Below are 18,774 nucleotides of genomic sequence, written 5' to 3' on the forward strand. Positions count from 1 at the left end.
GCCTGGCCTGTTCAATAACCGCACAGCAGCTAGCAGGCAGTCCTGTATGTCTTTGACGTTACCGATGTCTATGGCACAGGTGTAGGCCGATACGTATCAGATGGCTGACTGGCAGATGCTCTCGTCTCTAGGCAACCACTCAGGCGTGGTCCTGAGCATCAACTCCCGAGAACTGCACAGTTACCTGACCAGCTGATGGTCGCAGATCGGACGAAGAGCACAGACTCTGCCTGCCCTGTGATTTGTTACACCGGTCCACTCCCAGCTACCCGAAGAGGTCGGGGGGGACCCTGACCCGTCGACACACCACGATGCTACGGCAACAACCTGTTTCTTCCTCTCTCTGTCCGTGTCTCCTCCGTGTCTCGGTCTGCTGTCTGAAAGCAAGAGCACCCCCACCCCCCCCCCGCTACTCAGTGGTCTCACAAAGTTTACCTGTGTTCTGCCGTGCCCTCTGTTCACCCGCTGTTCCCATTGGCTCTCCACTGCTGTGATGTCGTTAACTGTACCCGTGTTCACGGGTTGTGGTGTATATATATATTTCTCTACTTCCCAAGCTCTTCACTGCGGTTGTGGTCCCCGTCCGGTTTAAGCAGAGGGTGGTAGCATGTGGTCCCAATGCCACTCTGGAACGGCACAGTGCCTGCCCACGATTATTCAGCAGCCATCCCCGTTTCTGACATCGAGCAGAAGGCGCCTCAACGGCACCATCTAGGGAATGCCAGTGGCAACATGTTGCTTGGACAAGTTTTATCGAACCAGAATTACTGGTCAAAGACAGAAAGCAAAATGTCAGTGCTTCTAAACCCAGGGGCGTGCTGGGTAATCTCCAGTCCCGCTCGTCAGTGACAGAAAATGGGCAGATTGGAGGAGTAACTTGGCTTTTTTGGGACATCAGCTTGCAAAAGATACATTTATAGATTGATCATTTTAAACATACAGTCATATTATCCATTAATGTATGGTGAGCACAATGCAATGCATAACAAGACGGACGTTTTTAAAGCACTAAATTCATTATAATTCAACTAAACTGTGTGGAAAAACAGTGGTACAATGAACATTGTTTACTACTTTTGAACTGTGGAAATGGTGTGCCAAAAACAAGCCTCTTTGGAAGTACATAAATAGCTTTTCATCTACAGGTTAATTACTCAGCGGACTGAACATCTGCAGATATATTTTTGTTTGAAACCTTACCTGAGTCTAGGGAAGATAATGCAATACACAGTATTATTTAAGCGTGTACAGATGGGTGCAGCATGACGTCAGTCGTTTTATGTTGATGTGGAGCGTCACCAAATCTATCCCCTGCTTCTGGCAATAGCTCATAAGCCCGCTTGAAAACTACAGGCACTGGGCTCAATGTATCTTTGAATTATCAGTTCCCCCTCCACACAATAGGTGGCAGTGTTGTCCCATTGTGAATAGCTCTTATGAGTGCACCGCTTTTAGCACGTTACGTGTGCTTATGCGTTTACTTTCCCCTACAAAAAAGGAATAAATTGTTTTGTATTTTTTTACAAGACATGTTCGTATTTTACATGTATTTATGTTTTACTGCTCTTAGTAAATTGACTGAATGATATTTTAGTTTGTCGCGATATTAGTCAATAGTCCTTTTCAAAACGGAAAGTTAATATTTAGTTCCATGGTGCCTCAGTAATCATCTTCTGCAATATAAAATGCATTTATAGCTAACATAAGTTGGCGGGGAAAAAAAACAATTTTTCAAATCTTTTCAAATGAACAATCAATTCATTTCAGACCCAAAGGTCAGAATGCATTTAGGATGAGTTTGCGGGTTTACATATCTTGTCTACCCCATAATCCTGGAGGTGTGGCACTCAGACAAGGCTATGGTGTCGTCAAGCCTATATTAGGCTATGCAGGAAGTAGAGTTCCCTTTAATTTGGTTTGTTCATGTATAAGAAATACTTTGTAAATAATTATTAATAGAATAACATAATACTTCACACAAATACCAAATTTGCACCACTTTTGGATGTTTGACACCAGAATATTCAGCACTTTCATGAAACACGTTAGTCACTATTTTTTTGTTTTGTCATCGTTGACATGTAGGACTTTGCAGGTTCCCACGAAATGCAAGTATTTTGGCCCTTATTTACTCATGTTCTCTCACCTGTATGACGTTGTCTAAATCGTCTTGTCGTTTCGTAGATCAGCTCAGCAGCGGGAAATATATTTCCGATGGCGTTTGGTCACGTGACACGCTGCCTTAGTATGTGGCTGATGTCATCGTCTTAAAATACTCACAATGACAGGGTCCTCGTGCCGCTTTGTTGCGCGAAACTACAAGAGGATGCACTCTGGGACAGGAGAGTCTATCTCATGACGTTGTTGTGTGCAGTAATGAACCAGTCCATCCCAAAGGGCGATAGCACAGACAATATGAGTACTGCACTGTACTGTCAGACACGAGCATTCTCCGGTTTCGTGAGCCCACTGTGAATAGAGCAGAGCCGCTAAGTCAGTCTTCGTTGTTAGTTTGAAGCACCGTATGCTGGTGAGCCTCAGCATTCCGGCAGCCTCTGAATTGCACTAACCCCTTCATTTGGACAGTAAGATTTCGCACATGGTCTGTATGAACACCTGCTCGCGTTGGGTCCAAGCAGCCTTAATCTCAGTCAGTGGTGGGTTTGCGTGGTTCTGTAGAATCCAGTAGTTTGTTCCTTTAGTTTTTGCTCCTGTCGAGCTCTTAATTAACGGTGTTATGAACTTACAAATACATTTGTCTTAACTGAGAAGCACATGTGTAGGCCGCTGTTGAGGAAATATTAAATAAAACCGACAGTTTGTTTCTCAATTATTTGACTCCTACTGAATAGCAAATAGCATTGCTTTTAATTACTTTATCTTAATTATAAAGGATTAGTCATATTTAAAACAATGATCACATTTGTGTAGTAAGGGGAGAAATATTTGAAATATTACGGTTTATGGCCAGTGGTCACAGAGCTTAGGTGCTGCCCTGATTTAACAAACCTGATATAGATAATCAAGCCCTTCAGCAGCATCTCAGTATTAGAGCCAACTTAGCTTCAACATAGCTGGCTCCAATACTTTTCTGTATTAGGTGTGTTAAATCAGGATTTCACCTAAGGTAGATCTGCGGGAGCAGGGCTGGTGATCACTGGTTAATACTGTCACAGATATTCCTCAACTATAAATTTTAACAACCAATTTTGAGAGCATGAACAATTTCGCCAACAATTAAATTAAGAGCTCGCCTACGAACAGTCACACTGTCCAGCCTGCAGGTTCTGGAAATGTCCAACCCTGTCGTGAAGCTTATTTTATGAAACAAACTACTGAATATGCAAAGAATGACCGGTTGCATTAAAGGTCATGATTTTTTATTATTATTATTTTGTTTAATAGCGTGGTTTGAGGCTCATTGTTTAGAGCCGTCGCCGAGGGCTGACGTCCTGGGACGGTGTATTTCAGCGAGTCAGTCCCCAAACCACAAACCCCAACCCTGACACTTTGACGTAGAAGAATGGCTGAACGTGACCAAACCCTAATACTAGGTCAGGGTAGTTTGATAGCTTCGATTCAGGTGTTCTCTGCACTTGCCTTAAGAGAAATAAGTATTCATCTCGCTCCTTCTGGTTGTGTTCAGTACAGTTCCAGTACAAGCCGACTTGCCACGGGCAACGATCCACGACTCTGGGCACGTTTTTGTACATAAGGACGCTCATGCTCGCTTGTTCTTAGTTCTTTAGTGCTGTGATGTCTGTAAAATGTTTATTTTGGGGGGGGGGGGGGGAGGGGGGGTAGATGACAAAAACTATATTTGTGGAGGATATTCATTGTTGAAACAAAACGTGTGAACCTGACATTTCATGGGAAATGTTTTCAGTAAATGTGTGAACACTCAAAATGTACCGATACATACTGAACCCTTGGGATTAACCGCACCCATAACTGTATAAGTTTGTTCTAATAATTTGTTCTGCTCAATAAAAACTAAACATTCTTCAAGAAACTAAAACTGTGGTCATTGTGTCAGCCCCAACGCAAAAGTAACCTTATTACCTAGTCGTGAAACATCCTTAAAACGAATGCATTACATTTGCTGAAATTCTCATACTCACCAGCAGGTGGCAGTAATCGATAACGCTCAGAGAGTTGCTCATGCGTAATAAAAATGTAGCGTGCACTGAGTGAAACTATAGATTTACAGTGAGAGGCAGCTGGCCACTTTAATAAAAGCAGCAGGTCTGTCTCCAGAGGTTTCTCTGAATATGTAAGCCAAACTATGTCAGTTACATCAAGCAGAGATAAAAACAAGATATGCCATTATTTTTCCAACAGCCTAATTATTACATTTGTGAACTTGCAGTTTTGCCATCGGATCATTTAAACGCCACCAAGAGAAAAAGGCATATCTAACAGGAAACATGTTTTAAAAGTTTAATGTTACATACAGGTGTTCTCCCCCAAGCCGGGGACTGTCCTAGAGCAGGTACACATGATACAAACAGTTTTAAGGTGCAAAACAAACACTGCTGATTTCTTTTTTTTTTATCCCCCCACCACCCCCCCACAAAACAAACCACAACTATTTACATATATGTTCACATTTTCTGACATCATCTGTCCCTCCTCTTTGGGATGATAAGGACTTTCTGAATAACCTCGTTCTCCTTCCTCCCAAAAGCTCTCTTTACATTGTTAGCATAGGTCAAGAGGGCAGAGGAAGCTGGGAAGAAACCCAAAATAGGATTTTTTTAAATTTTTGGTGGACATTTAGAGGATTTATCAGACACTCCTCTGAGCTGGGGCTAGACGGCTGATGATAACAAGCTAATGGAAGTGTTACTTGCAAAAAAACTGTTCTGAGGACAGAATGAAAAATTATCGGTTCAGAGAGAACCAATCAGATTGTAGAGGAGATGGGTCCAAGCAACTAGAGGAGGCAGAACCAACCAGTCACATGTCATGGCCCTGTCTCCGTTATTTGCTTGGACCTGGACTCACCTCCTCTACAATATGATTGGTTATCTCTCTGAACCAACCATTTTTGAGTAAGTACAACTCCCATGAGCTGAGGATGAGCTGTCCTGATTAGTGTGCCTCAGTGTTTCATGTGTGATGATTCTGCTCCATCTTCCCCAATCCCTTATGAAAACAGTATGCAACAGCTCCAGAATCCTGGGAACAGCAAGTGAGATCAAATATTTACACATCTCTGTATTTTAGTCTAATCTTCAGCTGCTATGCAAAACCTTGAATTATGTTTTCTAACACGCTTGTAAGCAGGCCATTTGTAAAGAACTTCATAAAATATGAGTAATGAATTCTTACTTCCAACTTCCAGCAAAAAACGATTTCAGATCTAGAGATCTGTTTCACAACCTTGGATCAACTTTAAATATGTTTAAGTGAAAACCAGTCTTAAGTGATTTGGAATTACTATTGAGGCAATACTTGGCATTAATACTGAGATTCCATTTCGGACAAATGCTTTACAGAAGACATCAGGCAACCAGTTCTGTTCATTTGTGCTTTTCTAGAATGCAAGATATAGTTTATATTAAAGAAAGTTAATTATGAGTTTAGCTGGAAAAGACGCCAGCTGTTCTCCGGGGGAACTGCTTAGGAAACGCGTCTGTAAAGCAAAGCAAAGCCTCCTGGCCCATGATGACGTGAGAAATCGATTCCCACTGTCCGAGACGACCTCAGGCTCCAACCATTTAAAAATGAGCACCACTTCTGTGAAATACACGTTTGATTTTGCTTTTTATACAGTACTTCTACATTTGACAGTGTATTGATGTATTTGGAATGTGCCATGACTATGTCAGCCTTGCCCAGTGCTTGTGGTTAAAGCAGCTGAATGTCAGCACATACAGTATGCTTGGGCTCTGATAAAAACATTATATCGTCCAGGAACCCCCGGACCACCATTTCCATGTGGTCACATAGGCCTGGACAGCCCACCGCTAAGCCCGGCCTAGCCTAGCACCGAGAGCTTATTCAACTTCAGACCTGACTCAGCCTGGGGTTCTGGCTGGAATCCAGAACTCTCATACCAAATAAATTAGGGGGGGGAAGCAACCCAACTCCACAGCAGGTGGCTGAGCATAAAGAATTTTTTAACCCCAACATCAGACCGGCTATGCAATAAGAGCCAAACCTATTCTAACTTGTTCTGTCCTCCACCCACAAATACCAGAGCCCTGTTCACAGGAAAGCATGTAACCACCCCCCCCCCCCCAGTCCATCTGATGATTGGTACGACCCAGTGGCTCTTTTTAAAGAACACCACAGGGGAAAATGAAGTATGTACCTCGAGCGTGAGTCATACTTCAGTGGGAGGCCAGATCTAATGTGAAAACTGTGAAAGTTTAAATACCAATATAAATAATAAAGGCAGGCTAATATTCACTTAAACATTTACAAATAAATATTCTGATTCTCGTTTAAGTAACTTGACTAGATTTAGTTTAGCGAAGGGTGACGAGATCAACAGTTCAGCTCTATCGGTGAGGACATCTCCCTCTAGGGGCCACCTTGGCGTACTCTGCTTCTGGGATGCGGCCACACATGCCTGTACAGCAAACGGCAGAAAGACAGTAAGCAAAAAGGAGCAGAAGTAATCTAACGTATTGGTCTCAGGTCTCCTCCTCGGCCATCTGGGCCGCGCTTTCCTCGTTTCTCCTCCAGAACCCAGTTCACATAAATATGTACACGTGTGGAGAAGGCGGAGCTGGGCATTGGCTTTATGTCCCAGTTTTCATCTCCCACTCCTGTGAAGGAAAAGGGGGCGCTAGTGAGATTTTGAGCCAGGCAGCAGTTGAGATGGGAGGGGGTCAACATCTTACATTCATTCCTTTTCCCCTCAAAGACAAGGCTGACCTCCTGAAAAAGTCTATTAACTGCTGCCCCCCCCAAACCAAAGTTACCATTATCCATGCTCACATACTCATGGGCTCCCCCTACTGTCTGGGCTCCTGAAAAATTCTACCAAATCCTCCCACCCCATCTCCAAACTTAAGCTACCACTATAGACACTCAAACACTCTTGGGCTCCCCCTAGGCTCCCTTAGGGCCCTTAAAAGTCTTCCTTTTCCTTCTTCCTCTTTCTTCCCCCTTATCGGCAGCTCTACCCCTGACCCTGAATGTAAGGAACTCCTATGGCGTCACATTAGAGTCAAAACTCTAAATATGGCAATCGCGAGCGCAGAAGTGAAACTCGTGAGCGCAGAAGTGAAACTCGCGAGCGCAGAAGTGAAACTCGCGAGCGCAGAAGTGAAACTCGCGAGTGCAGAAGTGAAACTTGTGAGTGCAGAAGTGAAACTTGCAATTGCAAAAGTGAAACTCGCCAGCGCAGAAGTGAAACTTGTGAGCGCAGAAGTGAAACTCGCCAGCGCAGAAGTGAAACTTGCAAGTGCAAAAGTGAAACTCGCCAGCACAGAAGTGAAACTCGTGAGCGCAAAAGTGAAACTTGCAAGTGCAAAAGTGAAACTCGCCAGCGCAGAAGTGAAACTCGCGAGCGCAAAAGTGAAACTCGCCAGCACAGAAGTGAAACTCGCAAGCGCAAAAGTGAAACTCGCCAGCGCAGAAGTGAAACTCGCGAGCACAAAAGTGAAACTCGCCAGCACAAAAGTGAAACTCGCAGCACAAAAGTGAAACTCGCCAGCGCAAAAGTGAAACTCGCGAGCGCAAAAGTGAAACTCGCGAGCGCAAAAGTGAAACTCGCGAGCGCAAAAGTGAAACTCGCGAGCGCAAAAGTGAAACTCGCCAGCGCAGAAGTGAAACTCGCAAGTGCAGAAGTGAAACTCGCGAGCACAAAAGTGAAACTCGCCAGCACAGAAGTGAAACTCGCAAGTGCAAAAGTGAAACTCGCCAGCGCAGAAGTGAAACTCGCGAGCGCAAAAGTGAAACTCGCCAGCGCAGAAGTGAAATTCGCCAGCGCAGAAGTGAAATTCGCCAGCGCAAAAGTGAAACTCGCCAGCGCAGAAGTGAAACTCGTGAGCACAAAAGTGAAACTCGCCAGCGAAAAAGTGAAACTCGCGAGCGCAGAAGTGAAACTCGCGAGCGCAGAAGTGAAACTCGTGAGCGAAAAAGTGAAACTAGCGAGCGAAAAAGTGAAACTAGCGAGCGAAAAAGTGAAACTCGCCAGCACAAAAGTGAAACTCGCCAGCACAAAAGTGAAACTCGCAAGTGCAAAAGTGAAACTCGCCAGCGCAGAAGTGAAACTCGCGAGCACAGAAGTGAAACTCGCCAGCGCAGAAGTGAAACTCGCCAGCGCAGAAGTGAAACTCGCCAGCGCAGAAGTGAAACTCGCGAGCGAAAAAGTGAAACTTGCGAGCGCAGAAGTGAAACTCGCGAGCGCAGAAGTGAAACTCGCGAGCGCAGAAGTGAAACTCGCAAGTGCAAAAGTGAAACTCGTAACACAGGATAACATTACTTTACCGTATGGAGATGCTGAAGCTAATGCCTGCCTCAGCATCCCAACGTGTGGCTGCATTCTGTGACTGTATCTGTTTATATTGATGGGGAAACAGGAAAGGGGTTAATGAGAATCGGTGACATTATACTTATAACACAGATAAACCACACTTCGTCCGCCAATAGCGTTCGCTGTCAGAAACGGCGTGACTCCGCCCCCAAACTATCAAAACCTCCCCCCGGCAGAACGCGAGCGCAGAAATTTCCAGAGGGCAGAGAGTGGCCGAAGGAAATGCGTTTTGCTCACGAGCGCAACCATGACGTTGAGAGGACAAAAGTACATTATAGAAGGTGATATTATGATGATTGTCCTGTGCTCGCGAATTTCACATGTCTGGCATATTTACGTGTGTGAGTTTTGACTCCAATGTGACGCCATAAAATGCAAAGCAGGCAGACTGACCAACGTGTTGCCAGACTCACCAGTCTCGATCCACACCAGCCCCCCCGGTCGGCCTACCCACCTTGGCCTTCTGGAGCACGTGTCCACGGACGGGCGGCGCCTTCTGGGACGACTGCCGGCGCAGCAGGGAGGCGCTATTCACTGGGAGGGAGCAAGTATCTGTGTCACTGGTGTCACAGCTGGAGACTGGAGAGTTGTCCATTGTTCGCCGAAGCATCACTGGAGACTGCAGTGGGACGTATGGGACACTACTGTAAAGAGTGCTGCGTTATATTACCCAATATATATAGTGCTATGCTACACCCTATATTATACTAGGCAGTGCTATACTACAGCACATACACATTCGCTACAGTACAGCATCCAGGAAAATACTACATATGAGTATGCTATACTCGAGTGCAAGGAAGTACACCGCACTGTACAGTGGTGCAAATCTTCAGTACACTGCATGGTAACTTAAAGTAATAATCAACCTAATACACCTGATCTACCTCACAAAAGTGCAATGACAATGCACCCATTTATCAGCACTGACACGTCCTGAAAAAAGCAGGCAGACTCTTTCCTCAGGCAGCCTTCCCAGCGGGACGGCGTGGCGCGCAAATATCGAGACAGAAAAGCCACCAATTACATTTCGGTCTGAAATGTGGAAGCAATCTGGGCTCCCTGTAAAACGCGTGCATGGAAAAACTGTTGCGGCTTTAAAAAAAACACGCAGCCTAATTCAATTACTCCCTGGTTAATTATGGCTACTCGGAATTTACATATAAATTTACGTTCTGCCATTAAAGTTATTTTCACAGAACGAAACGGACTAACATCACATGCTTTATCAGTTACTGTGATGCGGCCTGTTATGCTCTTTAAAGCCCTCACGCAAATATCAGTATTATTAATATTCATAGTTTATGGTCAAATGACATCTTAATATATGTATTGTACAGTTCACTGATAAACTGCTTGGCTGTATGCCATTTACTTTGCTACACTGCATTTCACTGCTGTCGTTCATGATCCATCAAGTTGGCTTAACTGGAATACCAAGCTAACTGCAATAACTGGATGAGGACCTGGGGGCTGGACGTCCCGGACTTGGGTTCGATGGTAAGGCCCAGGGTGATGCCCCCGTTCATGGCCTTCTTCAGGCTCTCCTTGACCTCGGTCAGCTCCAGCTCCAAGTTCACCCTCTCCTCCTCCTTCACTTTGCACTCATCCTCCACCTTCTTGAGCTTCTCTGCCAGAGATGCCTGGGACCGCTTGCCTGGGACAGGGCACCGGGGAAAAGCAGGTCACCATCCTGCCGCATCCCGCCTCTGTGTGAGTGTGGGGGGCTCCATCAGAGGCCACCCCACCCCCACCCCCACCCTCACCCTCACGCCCACCTGTGTTGGCCTCAACGGCAGCACGCAGGTCTTTCCTCTCCTTCTTCAGCTGGGTCAGCCGGTTGCGGATGTCCTGCTTCCTCTTCATCATCTCTTCCTCCTTGGCCTGCAGCCTCTTGGCGTCGGCCTCTACGCGGTTTTTCCCATACTTATACTGCTCGGCGCCTTCGATGGGGGGAGGATCAAGGATGGGTTGGGGGTGAAGAATGAGGATACGGTTAAATTCAGCAGGTGTTTGGCACATATATTTGCACACATCATAAAACACACACATCATAAAAAAGTGCATTTTCAGACCACCCAAGTATTTCTGAACCATCACCTGGAAATCTAATATACCCTGATTACAAGTGACACAGACCTATTAATCAAGTTCACTGCTAAAATGCCGACACGTTTCATCATTGTGTAGCATCTGAAAAGCCTGCCTCTGCAGAAGGTTGGCCTGCGGGTGATGGCTTTGCCAGAGTGCCGGCCTCCATGCCACATCCCTGCTCCTGCGAGGGCTATAATTTCACATTCCGCCGTGATCCACATTTCTGTGCGGCCACGTTTTCCTAGAAAGCAATTGGCGGCTCCCTAAACTGAACGCCCAGCCTAGACACTGTGTCTATGCCTCCTCAGCACTACGAGCTGCTTCTCCCCTCGCATGAACCCGCCGCGGTCGTCATCGTTATTATTTTTACGAGCGAGGAGGCGTGGATCCTGGTTTAGCGCTTACTGGAGTTGGTGCGTTTCACAGGTAGGGTACCGTTCGGCTTCTTGGGCTGATTCTTGTCCAGCTTCTGCTTGGCCGCCGTCCCGTTCATGATTGGGCCTTTTTTCCCTTTCAGCTGATTGGTGGAGAGAGAAGGACAGATGAGAAACCGCACTGCCGCCGTAGTGAATCGGGAGTCTGATTCAGCAACACGTGAACATTGTGGGGACTGGCCGACAGCTGATACACATTCACAAGAAAAGCTTTGTTATAGTTCCGTGTAATTTATAGTTTTTATAGCACTTTTAAGCGCCATCAGAATTTTAGCAAAAAGGACAAAATTTATGTGATTGGCTGCACGTTTCTGGGAGGGTCAACTAAAATCTGGGGGGGCCCTTAGACTGACTATGGGTGTGTCTGGAATTGGCATTTTTCTGAAGATGTGATGTCAGAGTTTCCTCAACCTAAATTTCCAAAGACCCAAAACTGCAAAACTGAGTGAAACGTGTTGAGGAAAGCCCACAGTAAAATTAAGAATCTGGAAATGCTACTGTGGTAACCCGTGGACTGAATTCACTCTCACATCTCGACCAAATGCGCTCCTGCCGTTTCTACCATAGTCAAACCTTAAATGCAAATGTTTGTTTTCCTTCTCCTGACATTTTTTGTCTGGAAATAGCTTGAAATGTCATGAAAATTTATGGATACCTTAATCCTGTTCTACCACCAGAGCCTCTAACCAAGCTATTTCGGCATGTTAACACAATTGGTTAATAGCTGTGTCACCAAACAGTTAATGGGTTTTATACAAAATACATGGAAATATTTTTGGTGGTTTTCAGTAAATCCTATAAATGCAAAAAAAGTATTAAGTCTAAACCACCACTTTTCTCGGTTTAAGTGTATCTGTTTCTGAAGACGACAAGCAGTCGTTAGTTCAAAATGAAAGTGTTTTGTGACTAATATCCTCTGCCTCCACAGCTAGTCTTGCTCTGTAATTTATGAAATAAAAAATCCACTGTTTTTCCACTGAGCTAAGCCCAGGAAACCATTTACTTAAGCTACTTTATATTTAGCTAATACCTCTGAATCTAACCAGCATTCCTATGAGAGTTATTAGCATTACGTCGCTAATCTTTTTTAGCAAGCCAGCCCTGTGACCATGCCTTTATTTACAGTACGTCACCAGTCGCAGTCAACACCAAGCTAAGGCTTCCCAAGTGTAACGGAACAACTAAATAAATCCACTTTGGACTTATCCTATGCTTGGCACAGCGAAGGAAAAACAGCTCCCCTATACAAGGTCTAGCTCCCAGCTCCAGCAACCTCCGCAAAGTACGCTAAGCGTATTAGGTAATGTTCGAGTTCCCGCTCCGAACCTCACAGGTGGCGCCTGACATCTTTCGCAAAAAGAGTCCTGTCAGGGGCTGAGTAATCGGCGCTGAGGAAGCCCCGTGTGCCAACATGCCTGGGCAACCACACATTAAAAACACGCCACATTCCAAATTACAGCCACCACAGTCTCACGCTAAGGGAAATGCCAGAACCGGGGGGGAAAACTCCCCGGGAAATCTCAGGGACGGACGTGCCGGTTTTACAGTATGAGTTATGCTGCTACATGCTGAACAGTGCGGCAGAGTGTAATTTGTGCATTAAATCTGGGTCATGGGCTCCCCCTGGGGTCCTGGTAATTCACCGCGCTGTGGCGTGAGGACAGGTAGGCCAGGCGCTGTGTTATTAGCAGAGTGGCAGGAGCGTTAATCACCTGAGCGGCGGTGCTGCGCCCAGACATGGCAGTGTTAGTGACAGGAGCCAGAGAGGAGGATGAGGAGGAAGAGGAAGCTCGAGAGGAGAGGCTCCTGGCCGAGACGGGCGTTTTGTAGTGGCTGGCAGAGGTGGGGGCCCCGCCAGGTTTGGGAGAGGAGCGGGTGGCCGGCTTCACGGACGGCACATTCTCGTAAAGGTCCACATTCTCATAGAAGGCCTCCTCCCTACAGGGGCGCCTCCCAGAGGTGGGGGAGGAGTATGCGGCCTCTGGCTCCTTCAGAGGGAGACCCAGGAGGAGAAGGCGGGCGAGGTTAGAGAGGTGTTAGGGGAACCCAAGCGGGACAGAACAGCAAAAGCTTTGTCAAACAACTGAAAGTTATGAGTCAGAGCAAGAGAGAAGGAATGAGAGACGGACGCTGGTGACAAGTGGCACGTTATATGCAGCAGGTGAAGAAATCAGAGGAGTGAAAACAGCGCACGCCGGCCTTACCTCAGACATTCATCTACCCTACAACTCCTGGCGGTCAACACGCATTCATTTGTGCTGTCTCATATTAGATATATCATAACCGGAAACTAAAGAGAAAACCTCCGCTATAATTTCTACACGATGCTCACCTTTATTAAGTATTTTGGGGCCATATGTATTTGTTTGTAAGATTTTTTATTAATACCTAGAATCCGTAAAAAACCAGTATCCAATTATGCAATGCTTGGTAAGACACAGGGATACGATTAGAAGAGCCTGTGACACTGGCAGAGCATTATGGGAAGATGGACGGGTCGAGCTTACCGTTCCATTGATGGGCACGTCATCGTAGTGCAGCGCCACTCCGGAAGGACAGGCGTACCCATTGATGGGATTGTCCAGGTACGGATTGGGCGACACCGCACGCTTGCTCGTAAAGCTGGTCGCACGCGAACAGGATAGGAGATCACAGTTAAACATGATGCCAAACACAAACAATACAGGCAGTTTACGTATACTTTAGTCCCTAGACTGTTCATTCATCAACTAACTGCCCTCCATGTGACCTCTATCAAGTATCCAAAAATACGCAAGTCAGCAGAGGCTAGAAAAAGCATGATGTGCATCCTTGTCATGTAGTCCATAGCCACTTTCTCTTTATTAGCTATCAATCCAGCCTGGTTGTAAGATTGGGAGAGTTGGTGTTGTCCTCTGACAGGCACTGAAATAAACACCCCAAAAAGGTCCTTTTGGGATTATTCAAACAGTTGCTATAGCCCAATAGCACGGGGACAGTCTGGCTGCTCTGGGAAGCAGGTTATCTTTCAGTTATCTGCAACATGTCAAGTGTTAGTAGGAAAACCTCTCCTCTGTAAACCTTGGCAAGTTGGTCATCCTGCACAAACACTTTCTCCATTCTTTTTCCTCCAAAGGAACAAGTATCGAGCAGGTCTACTTTACTCTTTTGAGAAGTGCATGTGGGATTTTCATTCCAAAATATCCGTGTAAGTCACTAAATATGCACTAACCTTCAGTGGAAAAAAACAAGCCATACATCTATAAACATAAAGGCTCTGCTGACTCTTCCACAACTTATCTGAAGTGGTTTTACTTTTCCCCCCTAATGCAGACAGAGTCAGCCACTTGCTCTATAAAGCATAATTAATTCATTGATGAGGTCTGGCCCAGAGCCTGCAAACATCGTGGGCTGGCTAAACAAGAGCTGCTATACCCAGAATTCACTAGCGGCATCATAACTTTACTTATTTACATTTGAATGAATTTGCCATGCTGTACGTATATTGTAAGTGGCGTTTCATAGGATTTTCCTTAATAGCTTAAATTCACCTCTTGCAGTAAGACAGATGTAGAAAAGGGTAAAGAGGAAAGAGCAGGATTTGTGTATAAATCGATCATCTGCTGCCTGGGGAGGTTGTCTAATTCCCCCCACCCCACCCCATGCCAGAGGGATCTGGGAGCTCACCAGAATGACTGCTTCGCCAGCTGGATGACATTGGCAGTGGTCTCCACGTCGATGTAGTCATAATGCAGTGCAGCAGGATCCGTTGTGGAGCCTGTCTCAGCCAGGAGGACACCCAGCCAGCGGCCCATGTTCTCAGAGGACGATGCCTGAGAAAGGAGAAGGGGGGGGCATGAATTCATTCTAGCAATCTAATGCAGTGTCTACATGATGGAGTCCTTGCTTTGCTCACTCCTGAAAAGACTACAAAGTAAGGAGAGAAATAATGAGAATATAAAATAGCCCAGTAGATACAATTCAGCCATATAATACACAGTGGTGCAGGGCTTCGCACTTTTGCCTTGCACCCCTGGGAGCCGGGTTCGAGTCACAACCATGGCACTGCGTGTGGAGGATGCATGTTCTCCCCGTGTAATTGTGGGGTTTCCTCTAGGTACTCTGGTATCCCCCCACACACACTGTGCAACATGCTAAGGTTAAATGGAGTTGCCAACCTGCCCACGTGCCCAACCCTGATTAAGAGAAGTGGTGACTGAAAATGGATGGATGGATGGATGGATATTCATCATACTTAAAAATATTAAAGGAAAAAAAAAATTAAGTAGGTAACAGTGTAAAATATACATATGAATATTGATAGAGAATGTGCAGCATCTGGTACATATCAAGCCAGTAAGGCATAAACTATACACATATAAATAAGAGGGTGTGACAGGGGTTTTTAGGGTGGGGGGAAATATAGAGAAGTTAAGAAGGGAGGGAAGGAGGAGGAGGAAAAAAGGGAAGAAGTCATCAGGAAAAAGGCAGAAATGAAAACGGCCAAAGGACTGCAAGACAAAAGTGTTTAGTGGGGGAAAAAGTGGAGTTGAGTAAAAGTTAAGGAGAGTGAAACCGGAGTACGGAAAAGGACAAAGAGAGAAAGAGATTTAAAGGACAGGGTGAGGGAGAAGAGAGGAAAACTGAGAAGGACAGAAAAACAAACTCCACTTCAATGGTGGCCACGGAAACCACATAACTTGAGTGAGCTGTGCTGCGAGACGGCACCAGGACGGGGGCCCCACTGTCATTACCCATCCCAGGGGTGGACATCTGCCTCGTCGCGGGTACATTCAGCACTGCGGCTCACACGCATCCCATAATCCTTCAGCTGAACTGCTAAGATTCCTACTGCACGTATCCCCGACCACCACATCTCATCTAGTGGTGAGACGGCACTCGAGAGTCCGTCAGCGAGGTGCAGCCATTTGGCGCCGAGTGGAGGGGGGGGGGGGAAATCGGTGCGGCCGGAGGACATAAATCGCTCTGACACATGCGGAGAAGAATAACCATTATGACACGACTGAAACGTGTTTTTTTCAACCCGTGGAGGAATGTGGCCTATGTGGTATGACCAGGCTTTCCCAGTCAGAGACAGAACTAGCAGACGCTGGTCTGGGGGGCTTCAGATCAGAACAAGGTTCATGGGTACTGACCTCGAGCACAGCCACCTCCTGGCCATTGCGCAGCAGCCGGAAGGCGAAGGGGTGCTTGGAGTCCAGCCCGGGGATGACCTCACAGCCCCGCAGCGGCAGCGAGGCCATGTGGCTTTTCAGGTCGGCCCGGTCCTTGTGCAGAAGCAGCTGGTTGTCCTTCAGCCGGCACCAGCGCTCCCGCCAGCGGTTGTTAGACAGGACGTTCAGGTAACCTGTCAGTCACCAGGGAAATCAGCCACTTACACGTCTTAGAATGATTTATCCGGCCCACTGGGTGCTATAAATGGCTGACGGCGACAGAGCAACTAAGACTCCCAGATCGAACAGAGCAGTTATTGTGCACCAAGTGGAGAGCAAGTGTTTATGTGAATAATCACAATGAAAGGTGAGGCAGTGGTCATGCTGTGGGCCAGTGTTTCCCCACCTGGTCCTTCGGGACCCCCAGACAGTCCCTATTTTTGCTCCTTCCTATGTCCCGGTACATGGACTTTCTGGGGGTTCCCAAAAAAACTGCGTTGGGACTACACACCCTCCTCAGACTCTCCCCAGGCATCCTACCACAGGTGGGGACATCTTCTTCTGCTGAGGAGGTCTGCTCATCGGTTGATGGCTTCTTCTTCCCCAGGCTGATGATCTTGGTGATCTTCTTCCCTGTCACCTTGCCCGCGGCACCCTTCTGATCCACCTTGCCGTTCTTCTTCCCTTTAGCTGATGTGTGAGACAGGGGTATGTGAAGGAGAGAAGACAAGCAGGGTGGTGTGTGGTTCAGCAGGTTAGGACTCCGTGTCCCTGCACAGAAGGTTTTTGGTTCAAGCCCCGTGGCCAGCAGGGTGATGGATGACTGTTGGGCCACAGCATTTGAACTAGCAACCTTCCGATCATGGGTACATCAGCCTAGCCTGCTGCACCGTGTGCCACCCCCGTAAGTGGGACATGCAAAAAAACCCTTACATACGTGATCCACATCATTCCCAACAAAAGAGTAAAGCTGCTACATCCAGAAGTCAGAGCAGTAATGCTGATCATTGATAAGGAGAGGATCATCTGGACAGCACTGACCCTACAGGCAGGCCTTTGGGTGAGCGGTGGGCCAATGGGGTGGCAGGATCAAGACAGCATTCAATGAGGGCTGCCTACCAACGTCAGTAAAAAGCATGGAGTCTTTTCCTGGGTTTTGTGTTTGTCACACGTGTCAAAAGGGACCATGGACTTTATTTAGCTTTAAGCCAACTCTTGTATACTTCACTGATGTATACGACATGCATTCAGCTATACTCTCTGGCTTCTGAACAGAGGGAGCTCCTACGGAAACCTCAGGACAACATATGGAACTATGTCAACACATGATTCAGGCCTGGCGGGTGGCTTCCGGGAGCCGACATCCTGATAGGGTTAAGCAGACAGGACACGCCTGCTGCCGCCTTAATGAGCCAATCTGCAGCCGTTCCTACATCTTCCTCCCATTTATGATGCTACGCTGTCCAGTCTTAAAGAAGAAACCAGACCCACATATGTAAAAATGCTTGATCTGTAAGGGGAAAATGTATGATCCTGCTAATTTAAATCCAACAAATTGGAACAGTTACCAGCAATGGAAAGTATGTCTATAATCAGAGAATTATCCCATCCAAGAGGGGGGCAAGCAGGCCTACTTCTGAACAAGTCCAGGCCCACAGTGTTGGCCTGGTTTGCTGGTGGCATGCAGGTTTGGAAGGCAGGCGTGTGTGGTGCAGAGCGGAGATAAGAGATCCGCCATCGGTGATGGAAAAGTGCTACCAGACTCTCTGGAATCTCGGTCTTTACACATGGGGATATAAAATCTTCTCAAACTCTATAATTATCAGCCCAGCTCTAACAGAGATGGTATGTCTGTGGGAAAGTCGAAATACTGAAATACCGAATATAGTCAAAATATCTGAATACACCAAACAACAAATAATCCAGGCAAACCCTGTCCAACTAGCTCTACGGTTTTGTTTACTCGAAACCACAGATCTACCTTCTGAAGTGATAAACCATTATTTTCAAGTAATTGAAGAAAAGTATAAAATGCCATTCAAAGTGGACAGATGCAGTATTTTTGATTTAGCAACCCCATGCAAGGCTAGATTTCAGTGTAGCTGTGAAATTTACTTCAGACACTGCAATCACAGAACAGGCCACCTTGATAAGAGCAAGGGCTCTGGATTCCTGAATGCTGAGGACAAGCACTTTCAGCCTGTTAAACTAAACTCTAATCCCCACAGAGGACCACCCCTTGGGCAAATAAATTCTAATGAAATCCCCTGACTTTTCAGTGAGGGTCATGTGTGGATACTCTTTGTTTGATTCTGGCACTCCTTCAACAAAAATAATAAACAATTAACTTGAAGCTGCCCCAAATTCTACAAGAGGATTCAGTCATATTACCAGAAAGTGGTACTCTAGACACCCACATGCCAAACACTGGGAGCCGCTGATGGAAAACATCAGGAAGTACACTGGTATTTTATACTGGTATTGTTAGTTTGTCTTGAAGCAACAGGAAGTGGAATCAAATAAGACAAGAATTGACGTCAGTGCTTTGTAAACTCCAGAGGTTCAATGTATGACCAAACTATCACAGTCCTGTAATTCC

The 18,774-nt window shown here is 46.3% G+C and overlaps 2 protein-coding genes across 5 annotated transcripts in view; one reads left to right on the forward strand and one right to left on the reverse strand.

The window, feature by feature from the left end:
• Window positions 1–3,793, forward strand: part of sorcs2 (sortilin-related VPS10 domain containing receptor 2) — a 197,394-nt gene extending 193,601 nt beyond the window's left edge. The window contains exon 27 of the mRNA XM_048971460.1: window positions 132–3,793. Coding sequence (XP_048827417.1) covers window positions 132–196 — 65 coding nt within the window. The 3' untranslated portion in view covers window positions 197–3,793. The remainder of the gene's footprint in view (window positions 1–131) is intronic.
• A 633-nt stretch (window positions 3,794–4,426) lies between these two features.
• The window catches only part of afap1 (actin filament associated protein 1), a 59,319-nt gene continuing 44,971 nt past the window's right edge, over window positions 4,427–18,774 (reverse strand). For 3 of the 4 annotated variants that reach the window (XM_048971062.1, XM_048971061.1, XM_048971060.1), the window contains exons 9-18: window positions 16,716–16,865; window positions 16,158–16,369; window positions 14,689–14,834; window positions 13,530–13,644; window positions 12,735–13,010; window positions 10,994–11,105; window positions 10,273–10,437; window positions 9,961–10,151; window positions 8,949–9,113; window positions 4,427–6,779 (exon numbers count right to left, since the gene is read on the reverse strand). In XM_048971062.1, the coding sequence (XP_048827019.1) occupies window positions 6,753–6,779; window positions 8,949–9,113; window positions 9,961–10,151; window positions 10,273–10,437; window positions 10,994–11,105; window positions 12,735–13,010; window positions 13,530–13,644; window positions 14,689–14,834; window positions 16,158–16,369; window positions 16,716–16,865 (1,559 nt within the window). In that variant the 3' untranslated portion in view covers window positions 4,427–6,752. The remainder of the gene's footprint in view (window positions 6,780–8,948; window positions 9,114–9,960; window positions 10,152–10,272; window positions 10,438–10,993; window positions 11,106–12,734; window positions 13,011–13,529; window positions 13,645–14,688; window positions 14,835–16,157; window positions 16,370–16,715; window positions 16,866–18,774) is intronic. The other variant, XM_048971063.1, reaches the window with a different exon arrangement.

Source organism: Brienomyrus brachyistius, chromosome 12, assembly GCF_023856365.1.
Source record: "Brienomyrus brachyistius isolate T26 chromosome 12, BBRACH_0.4, whole genome shotgun sequence".
NCBI classification, from domain to species: Eukaryota; Metazoa; Chordata; class Actinopteri; order Osteoglossiformes; family Mormyridae; genus Brienomyrus; species Brienomyrus brachyistius.